The following is a 14,172-nucleotide window of genomic DNA, read 5'->3' as shown; positions in this document are numbered from 1 at the left end:
GAATTTCCGTTAGAAACTGTAATGACTTGAACTAATCGGTAAAACTGAGCAAGATGGAGATCATAAACCAATGAGTTGGACTGAAGAAATGAGTTTGAAACGGCGGCGCGCCCGCAGCGAGCGCAGCGAGCGGACTGCGCTAGGTCTACCGAAAAAGGGAGTTTGTTATAAACTTGTGAAATAAGGGGGGCCCGTGGGCCCCCCTCATACCACACCCCTAGTTTCATTGCGTAGCCGAATTTTCATAACCTCATGCAAGTAATGCATGAGGGAGTTCATGTTGTACATCATTTTCAGTATAACCATAATCTTTAATTAAACGAGACATTCAATTCAAACGGTTCACACAACGGCATTTGTTTCACCCATTGCATACCTTTTAGGTACATCCGCTCACAAATGGTGTAGCCACGACAGCGATTTCGGCAGGGGGGGCTTCATTTGGGATTTTACCGCATAATCAACTATTTTAACTTAAGGCCCTATCATGTTCATCATGGATACCTTAGCGGTTACATGACTTGGAACAAAAATTTAATCCCTATTTTGTTGATGTTTTAAAATACAGAAGGGCGTCGATTATCCGGGGTCGGATTAACCGGAGGACGGATTCACCTGTATTCCGTTAGTATATTGATTGAAAATATTTCACTAGTACCTTATTGTCTATGAGGATGCGGAAGGGAAAATGGTAACGGATCATTAGCCTTAAAATGTTGCGCTAAGTGCGATCGCATATTTTGCAAAGTTCTTGTAGGCCTTAGAGGAGCCGGCAGCGACAACATCGAAGAAGGTAGTTCTTCACCACTATTTTCGTTATGAGCAGCAGAACTAGATTCTGTACTTCTAGTCGGGGGCAGATGGATAGCTGATGTATAATTATACAATAGATGCCGTCGTCGGAAGTTATGCAAATGAATCGTTGCCATTACCACCTTTTCCGCCACGTGGGGTTCCAGTTCAATTGGCTTCGATAAAACACGCCAAAGCTTCACGGCAATACTAAATGCATTTTCGACTACACGACGCGCTCGCGAATGCCTGTGTTTGAAATAACGTTCTATGGAGTCTGCGGCGTGCATCCCTCCATATGGCCGAAGACAATATTCTTTCATTGCAAACGCTTGATCTCCCAGTAAGTAATATGCCACCTCCATCTTGTATGGAGGTTGAAGTATTTCGGGGGCTGGAATATTTAGCTCCCGGCGTTCTAGATCCGCCAGTTGGGCACTCAGTTACTGGAGTTCGTATACGGGATATGATAAATATGTTCCATTAGACAGTATGATTGAGCGAAGCAAACACGTAAGCGAGATGCAATTTCGACCTTGAGCTTAGATAGCAATAGCGAAGGGGAACGAACGAAGCGAGCGCGAAAGTGAGATGCACTGTGCTGACGCGTCAGGTTCCCCTACAGCGTAAGTATTTCCCTTTACGCGCTGTGCTGTCGCTAAGGAAACCATATACCGTATGTTCCGTATACCATATAATGTAGTTCCCGTTTTCTCTGGGCATACAAAAGGAAATGAAACGTTTTCGTGATTTTGGGGACAAATTTTTCGAACATTGCATTTACTCTTGGGAAAGGTGGTGTTGCAACATGATGAAAATAACCAACGCACAATAAAATCAACAATCAAACTACATCCATAAGGTTGGGCCCTGAAAACGGGCCTTTTTCCGGGCCCTGTAAACGGGCCGTGTTACCGGGCCATGTAACGGGGTCCAGTAAATTGACCGTGTTATCGGGCCACTTAAAGGGCCCTGTCAACGGGTCGTGGTACCGGGCCATGTAAACGGGTCCTGAAACCGGGCAATGTGACCAAGTCTAAAAACTGGGCTCTGTAACCGGGACCTGTTAACGGGCCGTGTAACCGGGCCCTGTAACCGGGCCCTGTAAACGGGCCTTATTACCGGGCCCTGCAAATTGACCGTGTTACCGGGCCACGCAAACGGATCCTGTTAACGGGCTGTGTCACCGGGCCATGTAAATGGCTTCTGTAAACGGACCATGCAAATGGGCACTGTAGCCGGGGTCCAGTAACTGGGTCCTGTAACTGGGCCATATAACCGGGCCGTGTTACCGGACCATGTAAACGGGTCCTGTGAATGGGGAATGTAACCGGTCCCTGTAAATTGGCCGTCTTAACGGCCCTATAAACGTGTCCTGTAACTGGGCCGTGTAACCGGGTCCAGTAACTGGGCCGTGTAACCGGGTCCAGTAACTGGGCCGTGTAACCGGGTCCAGTAACTGGGCCGTGTAACCGGGCCCTGTAAACGGGTCCTGTTACCGGGCACTGTTACCGGCCCTTGTAACCGGGACCAGTCAACGGGTCCTGTAAACGGGCCCTGTAAACGGGCACTGTAACCCGGCCCTGTTAACGGGCCCTGTAATCGGGACCTGTCAACGGGCCCTGTAACCGGGACCTGTAACTGGGCCGTGGTAGTCGAAAAATAAAACAAAGCAAAGCGGAAATATGCAGACACAGTTTCATTGAAATTTTGTAATAAGAAGGAAATGAAACGTTTTCGTGATTATGGAAACAATTTTTTCGAACATTGCATTTACTCTTGGGAAAGGTTTTGCTTCAACGTGATGAAAATAACCAATGCAGAATAAAATTAATAACAAAACTACATCCATAAGGTTAGGTTATAATCCCTGTAGCCGGGACCTGTAAACGGGCCCTGTTACCGGGCCCTGTAAACGGACAGTATAAACGGACCCTGTAAACGGGCACTGTAACCGGGCCCTGTAAACGGTCACTGTAACCGAGCCCTATAAACGGCCACTGTAACAGGGCCCTGTAAATTGGCCGTGTTACCGGACCCTGTAAACGGGCTCTGTTACCGGGTCCTGTAACTGGGTCGTGTAACTGGGTTCTGTAACTGGGTCGTGTAACCGGGTCGTTTTACCTAGTCCGGTATAAAAACTCCAGTAACGTGGTGGTTCGATTACACGCTTTCCAGACTGCACCGTCGCGTAACGCGACGTCGCCTGACAGGCGCTGAACTCCATGCTAAAAAAATCTAGCGCGATTCGCGCGACATCGCGCAAGGTTTTTTTTATATGGAGTTCAGCTCCTGTCAGGCGACGTCGCGCTGTAGTGTGGACCCCTAGTTAGACAGTACGATTGAGCGTAGCAAGCACATAAGCGAGATGCAATGTTCGGCTTTTGTATCGCTTAGATAGCAATATAGCAACGAACGAGCGAAGCGAGCGCGAAAGTGAGATGCACTACAGCATACTGGTTTTCCCACGCGTTCTGCTTTTGCTAAGGATAATAAGGATGCAGGGGAAATTTTGTTGCGCTCTGTACGGGTGAACGATTTGATGAGCGAGTTTTTGGTGGTCGATGGTTACTTTGATTATCGATGGTTACTTTGATTATCGATGGTTACTTTGCCGGAAAATAAAACAAAGCAAAGTGGAAATCTACGGACACAGTTTCATTCAAAGTTTGTAATAGGAGGGAAATAAAACGTTTTCGTGGTTATGGAAACAATTTTTGTCGAACATTGCGTTTACTCTTGGGAACGGTGGTGCTTTAACGTGATGAAAAATAACCAACGCAGAATAAAATTAATAATAAAATTACATCCATAAGGTTGAGTCCTGTAAACGGGCCCTGTTACCGGATCCTGTAAACGGGTCCTGTTACCGGCCCTGTAAACGGGCACTGTAACCGGGCCCTGTAACCGGGCACTGTAACTGGGTCCTGTAACTGGGTCGTGTAACCGGGCCGTTTTACCTAGTTAATTTAAACTAGAGTTGTGTTAACCTGATTCAGACTCATGAATCTGAATGAACCTCGGCCTTATAAGGGATTCATGAATCTTTCGTTGAGAGATAATAAATAAATAATATTATTATTTTTATAAATTTCAGTTTCAAAGTCCCGTGATAAGATGAGGCAATAAACCCTACATTTATACAGTGCACGTGAAGCATGCTTTTTACAATCTGACTCTAAGTGGAAACAGGACTCGAACACGGGTTTACCAAGAGCGAAGCCGTAGTCTTGCCGAGGAACCATAGCACAAGTTAGAAATAATGAGGAAATATCACTGAGGAAATACGCTATGAGGAAATTTCGTACCATAAAAGATTTTCCCATTCGGGATTCGAACATCAAACCTCTGATACAAGGCTCGAGCACCACTACCAGTACACCAGTTGTACGAGTGGATAGCAGTGGGAAAATACAGGTCTATATAGCTATGTGAATAAATTGAACCACCAAGCTGTTAATTTAATAATGGTTATGATAATTTGAAATCTATGTAACAAAATATGATCAGATTTGAAAAAGTACATTAAATATCTAAAAAAAATCATGAAATTTTTTTTTTTAAACCGTCAACAAAAAAGTTTTTCCTAGCCCAGATTCGAACTCCGATCCTCCGGAACAACACCCATGCACTTTGCCCCCTAGACTAATGATGAAAGAAAATTTCCGCGTGATATCACAGCTACTAATATGTCTGTAGGCAATCTGAATGTAGCATAGAAAATGAACCAAGAATAAAAACTTTAGTCACATTTTTCCTCCCCGAGCATCGCCGGGGCTTCGAGCTAGTAATATAATAAAAATGATAATTATAATAATAAATACGATAGTTAAATCTCTAAATTATAAAATTTAGCAAAGTGCGCTTACAAGTTGTACAATCTCATGTTGCACGCAATCTCAAGTTGCATGCAAGTGTGCTATGCAACCAGCAACCTGCTGCTGGAATAGGAAAAACTATCCAAACCAACAATCCCGCCACAGAATAGCTGAATTAGCATCTACATGATCGGTCCTGATGCGCTTGTCTCTCGGTTTGAAGTCGCTAACTTGCCACGGAAGCGTATTTGCTTTTGACAAAAAGTACCGACAGTTACATAGCATTGATTGCTATAGCAACCAGCTGATTTGGGAAAGAGTTAAGATACTTGGATTATCAAAAAAAAAAAATCATGTTGAAATTGTGTTTTGAAGCAATTTAAAATTTTCGTGCGGCACCGGGTCCGGGCCCAGGCCTTATGAAATATGTTCAATAGAGTCAAGTGAAAAAAAATACTCGACACCGGGTAACTAGCAATGGTCTTATAATATGTACTAGCAATATAGTAACTAGCAATGGTACAATTTAACAAAAAAAAAAAGAAAAAAAAATGCAACACCAACAGAAGTGATGGCGAATTTCCTTAGAACTGTTTTCTCCAATACACGATTCTTCAAGTGATTCGAAACACATGCAAAACACAAATTCATATAAAATACAGTCACACACAAAACAAAAATATCGCCATGATATACAAATCTACCATCAGAGAAATCCAGAGGTCACTCCGATGGACAAACACGAGGAAATTGAAGGAGATGTTTGATTGACAGTGTTTAGCAAAAATAGTTTCAAAGCTTCCTAAGATTAACATGAAGTCGGACAGTACCGATTTCAATGGTTTGAAAGTGACTCAACTGGACTTGGAATAAATTGTTGAATGAATGTTACATTTGACTGAAATTCCACATTTCACCTCCTAGATAGCACATAAAATAAATTAAATGAAAAAATAAATTTTCAAAACAACAGTTTTTCTTTAAACGTACTAAAAAATAAAAAATAATGTTAGTTAAATGACATATGTATTTATGTATCAGTTTGTTGTTTTGATCATTATTCGCATTGCATCGAGATTGCTCTCAGTTCGATCGCCATCTACGATGCTATGCGAATAATGACAAAAACAAAAAACTTATACATAAATACATATGTCATTTAACTTACATTATTTTTTATTTTTTAGTACGTTTAAAGAAAAACTGTTGTTTTGAAAATTTATTTTTTCATTTAATTTATTTTATACTTTTACGTATTACATGAACAGAGAAAACAGGATTTATTCTTTTATATGAAAATTGTCATTAAGTTAGTTGAGTCGGAGTGTACTTAAGGAAGGAGTAGAAATCCACTGCCTGTTACTGCAGGATCTGGCGCAACTCGTTTTGCTTTGCTGTGAACAGGATCGCGATGTCCGAGTACCAATTATCAAGGAGTAAGAGTAGGACTGCATTCTGTTTTAACGTATGCTATGAGCACTGAGGAAGTGCTTTCGTTCTACAGCACTGCTGCGAGAGAACACAACATGCGATCTCTCAATGTCACACAGCGCTCTCCCGGGAGAGCTGCTGAAGGAGACCAGCACGCTATCTGTTCAAGTGGGCCAGAACGGGATCGCCAACGCACAGTCATAATCCGGGAGCGAAATATGCGGGTGTTGTTGGCACACTCTTTCATTACTGATCTCCTGTCTTTTATATCTGTCCGATTCAATTTTTGCGACATCCGGGAAGGTGAATGCAAGAAAACTGTTTAAAAAATGTAAGGTTTGAAGGCACATAAAAAATACATAGTGCAGCCCGTGGAACCGGGCAATTGAGCTAGTAACGATAATAAACGATAATAATTGTTTTATATTTCCAGGTGGATGAAGATGTGTATGAAACTTTTGTTGATAGTGGACCCAGTTCCTCGATTGCTACTACTCCAATAACATAACCATCAACTCCCTATTCTGACAACACTCATACAAGTCAACTCGTAAGAGAAAGAGAGTTCACAAAAGTGATAGTACAACTGAGGTCATGAAATTGGTAAGACAGAAACTGGAATCGCTACAGGCAAAGGATGCATTTCAGGTGTTCGGAAAACATGTGTGAAAATAACTAAGAGGGAGGCCTCCCAAGTGCGCAAAACGCAATAGCTCAGAAACTTATTTCTGACATGGTATTCGAAGCAGAGATGGGCACGCTAATCAGAAACTTTCAAATGGTTGACATGGCTTGCCATCGACAGGATGACTTTAGTTCAATGAATGGACAGTATGGCCAAACAATTTGGGTCAACAAAATACGCCCCATCAATTGCCACAAACTCCGCCACAGCCACATAACTACATCCCAGAAGCACTACCTCACAAAGAAACTGCTGCAAACTACGTATCTACTTTCGAATCAACGTGGGACGACATCAACTAAAATATTTTTTATTTTTGTTCACTACCATAAAAACTGGAATTATAATAAAATTAATATGAACTTGAATCGAACTTCAATCGTTAATAAAGTTAATACGAACTTGAATTGTTTTAGACAAAAGTAGTTTTATTTACCTTCATATAATCATTTTTCAGCACCTTGAAGATAGCTTCACTTGTTTCCGGAACGATATCACTCAACGATTGTTTTGGTACAACAGTTGTGAATTCTAAGTCTTTGTAACTTCTTCCGTCTGCCAAAAATCTTAAAGTTGCTGTTAGCCTTTCATGTGGTGATCTTACTGCTCTCAAACAAGTTCTTCTTCTTCTTGGCGTAACGACCTTGTTGGTCATGCCTGCCCCGTTAGGGGCTTACAAGACTTGTTTCCCTGTTGTACGTGGATAGTCAGTCCTCTCGCACAGGGGAGGGTCCAGTCTCGGTTGGGATTCGAACCCACGCCGTCGAGGTGGTGAGCCTCGGCGCTCATGGGCCGAATTTCTAACCGGCGCTACCGCTCGGCTGTCGCGGACCCCCAAGTATCAAACAAGTATTTTGTTTGATTATATACGGTGTGACTAACTCCAATAAGTAAGAATACGTGTTCATGTCCATTCTCAAGTAGTTCCGCCAGTCATTCGGTTCATCACGTAATTCACGCAATAATCTAGTATGGGAAAAGTCCCGCCTTTTTAGAAGCCATTTCTGCGACCACTTTCAACGCCTGGTTCTTCTGAGACATTCCAATCTTTTTTCAGCAAGACAACACGCAAAAGTTGACCACAGGAGAACCTCCTCCATTGCGATATCACTCAAGAATGAGTAAACGCACAAATAAGACTGTACCGTCAGGACGCTCACAATTGCAACGTTTTCACTCCGTCTTAAAACTGCTCAAACTTAAAACGTTGTGCAAAACGGAGCATGTGGACCGGCCTAAAGAGGGGATCAGTCGGGTCAGCGTGCCAACTTAAATTGTACAATTTAAGAGGAGAGTGATAGAGAATCGGAAGCTTCGATTGAATCGGCAACGAATGCACGAAGCTTTCTATGCCTTGCTCGATCCATATAATATAAATCCAACTTTCAAGTAAAGAGTAAACCCATATCTTTTTTCCCTACCTCTTCTTCACCGAGCAACGCCGGGCCTTCAAGCTAGTTTACAATAAACAGGCCAAACATTTGATGGTAAAATAATACCAATTTATGTACGAGCATTTATTGCAGATTCTCCTGCGCGCTCTTTTATTAATCCATTAATGGTATTTTCTACCAAACATGGGTGTACCAAATGCAACATTCTTGGAGTTCATGTACAGCCAGAAAAGAAAGTAATGGTTGAAGGTGTACCTGCATCACCACGCATAGATGCTGAGTTTCGTGCTAGAGTAGATAAAGCACATCGTAAAATCCTCCTTAGAAGATGTTGTGTCTAATCTTAACATGGTTTCAAATTTTCCAGTAGCTGGCAGGCATGGGCAAATTGAATCAGAACTGTATGCTTCACTCTGATCTTTCTACTGAGCGAACGAGTACCGCACATTCAAAACAACCAAAATGTTTCTTCCGCACGCGTGTGGTCCGGACTATGCATACATACAGTGTGCCAATCGGTAAATAGGACGGTCGAAAAAAGAACACTTGTCTGGCTTTGCAATTAATTTTAGGGTACTTAGAATTGATAACAATGAATTTCGCTTACCACATCTTCTTTGTCTATCTTTCTACGAAGCATGTGCAAAAAGAGAGAGTAAAAATCGGTCACCAAGCATCGAAAAAGTTAAAAAAAGTCATACATTTGCCAGCCAAACGTAAAGTTAGACACTTGCTTTTCAGGTTTAATACGTGGTTTGTTGAACAATTTTCAGAACTTTTTGATATTTATTGTTGTTTCTGTTATATTATATGACCGTTTGTTGATGCTTGACAACAGTTTTTTCTAACTTTATTGTAACATAGCCGATTTGAGCAAAATTGCACAGTATACTATTGGATTTCAAGCTGGAGACTCAGAAAGATTCTTCTGAACTTTGAGGCTGATTTAGAGTAGTATCTTTTGTGTTATTCGTAGCTTATAATGAGTATAGTTAACTTTTCGGAACTCTTAATAATGGAATATTCAAACTGTATCAACAATATCTGTCATAATTTTGATCATCATATGAACGTTGTGATGTGTATCTATCGTACTTTAATTAAAAATAAGTTTTTCAGTTCAATCTGATCACCTACAACAACAACAACAAATAACCTACAAGGTATAGGAGTTAAAACAACATTTTTTTTAAACGCATCAGCTCCGTTTTGCGTTAGCAAACTGCCTGCCTTTCTAACCAGAACTGTATATGTTTGCTTCATATGTAAGTCATACTTACTGTGACGAACATTTTTTTTTTTTTTTTGTGTGGCACGACATTCCCTAGTGGGACAAGGCCTCTCTCCGAAGAGAGTTTCGGTGACCGAAAGACGGTATATTATAGATCGGTGGTCAGCCGTTCGTAATACCGGAGGGTGCCAGACTCGAGATTCGATCCCACACCTGTGGTGTGGTGTTTTCTCGCGCTACCGCTGCGCCATGGGCACCCCCATGAACATTACCACATTAAATTAATTTATTTGAACGAGCTAGGAAGAGTACTTTTCAACATAATTTAAAATCATCGTCTATATTAGGTTTTGAAATGTAAAGGAGTTGTTTGAGGGTGCTACGGGTATGTTTTGGAAATAGTTTGGAACCTTCTAAATACTTTCATTGTCTTATTGAATTCTTAGACAACTACAATCGAAAAAGCCTTCAACTATATTTTTGACAATATTGGCATTTTTATCAATTGTTGGTGTATCACAATGCAGTAACTTTTGTTAAAATTATAACACCAGGTAACTTTCGGCATTTTTATCGATTTATGTGATAAAAAAGATAATGTTTCATTCCTTTCAGTGGTGTAACATATTTCAACCTCAAAGTGTAAAGAATTTATCAAGAATTGGAAGGGGTTGATGGACAGTGAACAACCGGTGCTTGCAGTTTTCTTGGAGCTAACGCGGGCATTTGAAACAATATCGAGACCCTTGTTACTCACAGCACTTTCGGTATTGAGGGTAGGGAACTCAGTTGGTTCAGCGATTATCTTATCTGAGGTAGAACCCAGAGGACAATTTTCAAAAAATCTGTTTCAGATCCCATTGAGAACACCCTTGGGGTTCCACAAGGAAGTGTGCTTGGACCAATTTTGTTTATCTTTACTTTTATAAATCTCAGTTTCAAAGTCCCGTGATGAGATGAGGCAATAAACCCTACATTTTTACAGTGCACGTGAAGCATTGCCTTTCTACAATCTGACTCTAAGTGGAAACGGGACTCGAACACGGGTTTACCAAGAGCGAAGCCGTAGTCTTGCCGAGGAACCATAGCACAAGTTAGAAATAGTGAGGAAATATCGCTACTTGAATGGCAAACGTAGATTTTGAAGAAAAATTTTATTTCGTACCATAAAAGATTTTCCCAATCGGGATTCGAACATCAAACCTCTGATGCAATGCTCGAGCACCACTACCAGTACACCAGTTGTACGAGTGGATACCATAGGGAAAATACAGGTATAGATGGTGATCGGATTTGAAAAAGTACATTAAATATCTAAAAAAAATCATGGAAAAAAAATTTAACAGCCGTCAACAAAAAAGTTTTTCCTAGCCTAGATTTGAACTCCGATCCTCCGGAACAACACCCATGCACTATTATCGGATTTGAAAAATTACATTGAATATCTTAAAAAAATCATGAAAAAATATTTCCCAACCGTCAACAAAATAGTTTTTCTCAGCCTAGATTCGAACTCCGATCCTCCGGAACAACACCCATGCACTTAGCCCCCTAGACTATTGATGAAATAAAATCTTCGAGTGATATCACAGCTACTCATATGTATGTAGGCAAACTTAATGTAGCATAGAAAATGAACCAAGAATAAAAACTTCAATCACATTTTTCCTCCCCGAGCTTCGCCGGGGCTTCGAGCTAGTCATGTATATAAATGACATGAAGCAGGTCTTACGTTCCTGCGAGATAAATCTTTTTGCTGATGACACAGTAATATTTATATCGCAAAAGGACGTGAAACAGGCAGAGTCTCTTTTAAATGCAGAATTGGTGGCTCTGGATGGCTGGTTGAAATACAAGAAACTAGCATTAAACATAAGTAAAACACACTACATGGTGATGTCGAGGAGGGAGTGGATCAGCCAGCTTTCCATTGCCATCAACACGGAACCAATTGACCGAGTCTCCCAGGTGCAATATTTGGGAGTCATTCTTGACGACGGACTTACATTCAGTGCACATATTGATGGAGTCATCGCTAAGGTGGCAAAAAGTGTGGGGTGATAAGTAGACTGGGGAACAACCTAATTTTTTTTGGGAAAGTTCACCTCTACAAATCAATTATCTCACATTTTGATTTTTTTCCATCAATATTGTTCCTCGGCAATCGGACACAGCTCAAAAGGTTGCAAAAAGTGCAAAATAGGGTAATGAGGCTAGTGTTGTGTTGTAGTCGGTACACGCCGTCTGCTGTTATGCTGGATGTCCTGCAATGGATGTCGGTAGAGCAGCGGATAGTGTATCAGACTACGATACTAATATTCAAACTCCTGAGGGGCTTGTTACCGGGGTACCTTGGAGAAAGAGTAGTTAAGGGTTCTGACGTTCACCGGTACAACACTCGTAGGGCTCATGACCCCAAGACGTCAAACTTCTCTTCAGTATTTGCCAGGAATTCACTATTTTGTAAAGGAATACAATGGTACAACAGCATGCCAAGAGAGATTGCCGAGGCTGCAAACGTTCGTGAGTTCAAGCGCTTGTGTCCCGTGTACGTTAAGCAGGTTGTTAAGTAGAACCAAGTAGCATGTGAAATGTCTCGTAGTTGTGTATTGTCAAAACTTAATGTTTGTAAGCATTGCACTTGTCATCACGATCTCACAGATGATGATGATGAGATTTTTGTTTTGCAAATTTAAAAAAATAATAAAAATCTCACGATGGTTTCCTTTATAATCAACGATATAATAAACGTTTTGCTTGCTTTTTATAAACGTTGCAAAAATGCTTTTTGAACAATGCACTGATAAATTGAAAGTGACTAATAAGTTAATGATATTAGAAAAAAGTTTCAACGCAAGATTGAAGAAATATTCTAGAAACTCGATAAATTCGAAGGGATTCGAAAATCTGGTTGAACAAACCATTTGACATTAGTGCCTATACGAAAAACAAACGTCGTGAACGGCCAAAAAAAGAGATTATGATCTATGCGTGTGGAATCAACGTCGAAGTATAGTCAAAAAGACAGATATCAACGGCAATCTCGAAAAGGAATTATCCTCAGTGAAGTTGTCAGCTTTTAAAGAAAAGCATTTAAGGCTGATGAGTATGATACACATGTCCTTCAAGTGTTATGCTTATGACAACCAAACCCAGACGCAGTAAAATCATTTTTCGTAGATTACAGCTCCTCAAATACTCGTCGTATCAGTCCCTTGCCAATTCAAAACCAAGAAGATTATGGTACAAGTTCAGAATAATCAAATAGTAGCTCTTTGTTAGGAAACGTCATGTCCGCGTTAGATGCTTTAAACATCATTATTTTCCAGATGACAATATTTTGAATGAAACTTTGTAGTAAATTGAGTTTGTTTTTGTAACGTACGGATGGAATGCCGGCTGTCATATGTTGAATCATCATGATCATGATATCATTGAATAAACTCTCTTCTGCGTTGGCTATCGACGAGTAAAGACGTGCCATGCTGATCTTGTTAATCTTCTGCCCGCCTATTACAAATATCGGCCCTACTATTGTGTCGCACTTATAAGCTTCGTACGTGAAGCCCTTCCGTTATTACCCTTCTATTCCTGTAAGCTTCGTACGTGAAGCCCTTCCGTGATTAAAGGGTGTCCCCGAAAGTATAAGCACGATTTCTAAATTAAGTTTCTGGAAAACGGATGACGCCAAACAGTTGATTCTTCGGGTGTTTGATTGTTTACATTCAAACCTACTAGATAGTGCATCGAAACTATTTTTTTCAACCGTTTCTGTTAAAACGCGAGGCATTTCCGTCAAAAAGCGCAAAAGCGTTCTGCACAAATGGTGCTCGACTCCTACCATTTCGCTAAGGCAATTAGCGAAATCGGTAGGTTTGAGTATCGGAGCCGTACGAACCGCCATCCAAAAGTTTCGGGAAGAGTCCAGCTTCGAGGATACGCCGAAAAGTTATCAAAAACCTGGTCCTATCGACCAACAGTTGAACCGGGAAAGAGCAAAAGCATTCAAGCAAAAATAGGAAAGTTCCATTCGCGATGTGGCTCAACAAATGGGTACCTAAAAAAGTAACGTCCAATGTGCCAATGTCCAAGTATAAAAACAAAAAAAAATCGAAACGAAGTGTAAATCAGGCCGCATGCGTTAAATATCGGGCCCAGAAGCTGTACGACAAGCTGTGGTGCAGCAAATCCTTATTCATCAGCTCGACGATGAGTCGGCCAAGACCCAACCAATTGAGATATTTTGGGCGCTAACGAAAGCACCCTTGAGGAAACATGTTAAAACTACGGAAAACATCGACAGTTTTCAAAAAAAAACTGTAAAACCGTTCAAAAGTGTCGAAAAACGTTCACGACAAGTCTGTGCTGAGCCATATCGGAGGCGACAGATCAAAAGTGCGGTCATTAGCATACGATTAAATTTAAAAAAAATTTGTTTTTTGCAAATAATCCAGAACAGAACCCAAACACAATTTGTTAAACAAAAATTCAGTTTCTGGAACAGGTTTTATTTTTTACCTAATGTTGAAATCGTGCTTATACTTTCGGGGTCACCCTTCATTATCCTTCCGTTCTAGTAAGCTTCGTACGTGAAGCCCTTCTGCGAATATCGCTCTTCCGTTCTTATAAGCTTCGTACGTGAAGGCCTTCCGTGGATATAGCTTGATGGAGGCTGGGGCAATGGATCTCACGGTATAAACATGCATGCCGGTCATACGTCACCTATCCACCAGCGACAGCCGAGGCGAACCCACGCACCTCGCCGCAGCCACCACTATCAGCATTAGTGCATAAGTATAATCTAACCTATAATATAATAAA

The 14,172-nt window shown here is 41.0% G+C and overlaps 1 protein-coding gene across 1 annotated transcript in view; it reads right to left on the bottom strand.

Moving 5' to 3' along the window:
- Positions 1-659: 659 nt before the first annotated feature.
- LOC131293814 (uncharacterized) overlaps positions 660-14,172 on the bottom strand; it is a 33,762-nt gene continuing 20,249 nt past the window's right edge. The window contains exon 3 of the mRNA XM_058321871.1: positions 660-1,210. Coding sequence (XP_058177854.1) covers positions 660-1,210 — 551 coding nt within the window. The remainder of the gene's footprint in view (positions 1,211-14,172) is intronic.

Source organism: Anopheles ziemanni, chromosome 2, assembly GCF_943734765.1.
Source record: "Anopheles ziemanni chromosome 2, idAnoZiCoDA_A2_x.2, whole genome shotgun sequence".
Lineage (NCBI taxonomy): Eukaryota > Metazoa > Arthropoda > Insecta > Diptera > Culicidae > Anopheles > Anopheles ziemanni.
Note: the sequence above shows the minus strand (reverse complement) of the source record. Positions and strands in the feature narration are given on the sequence as shown.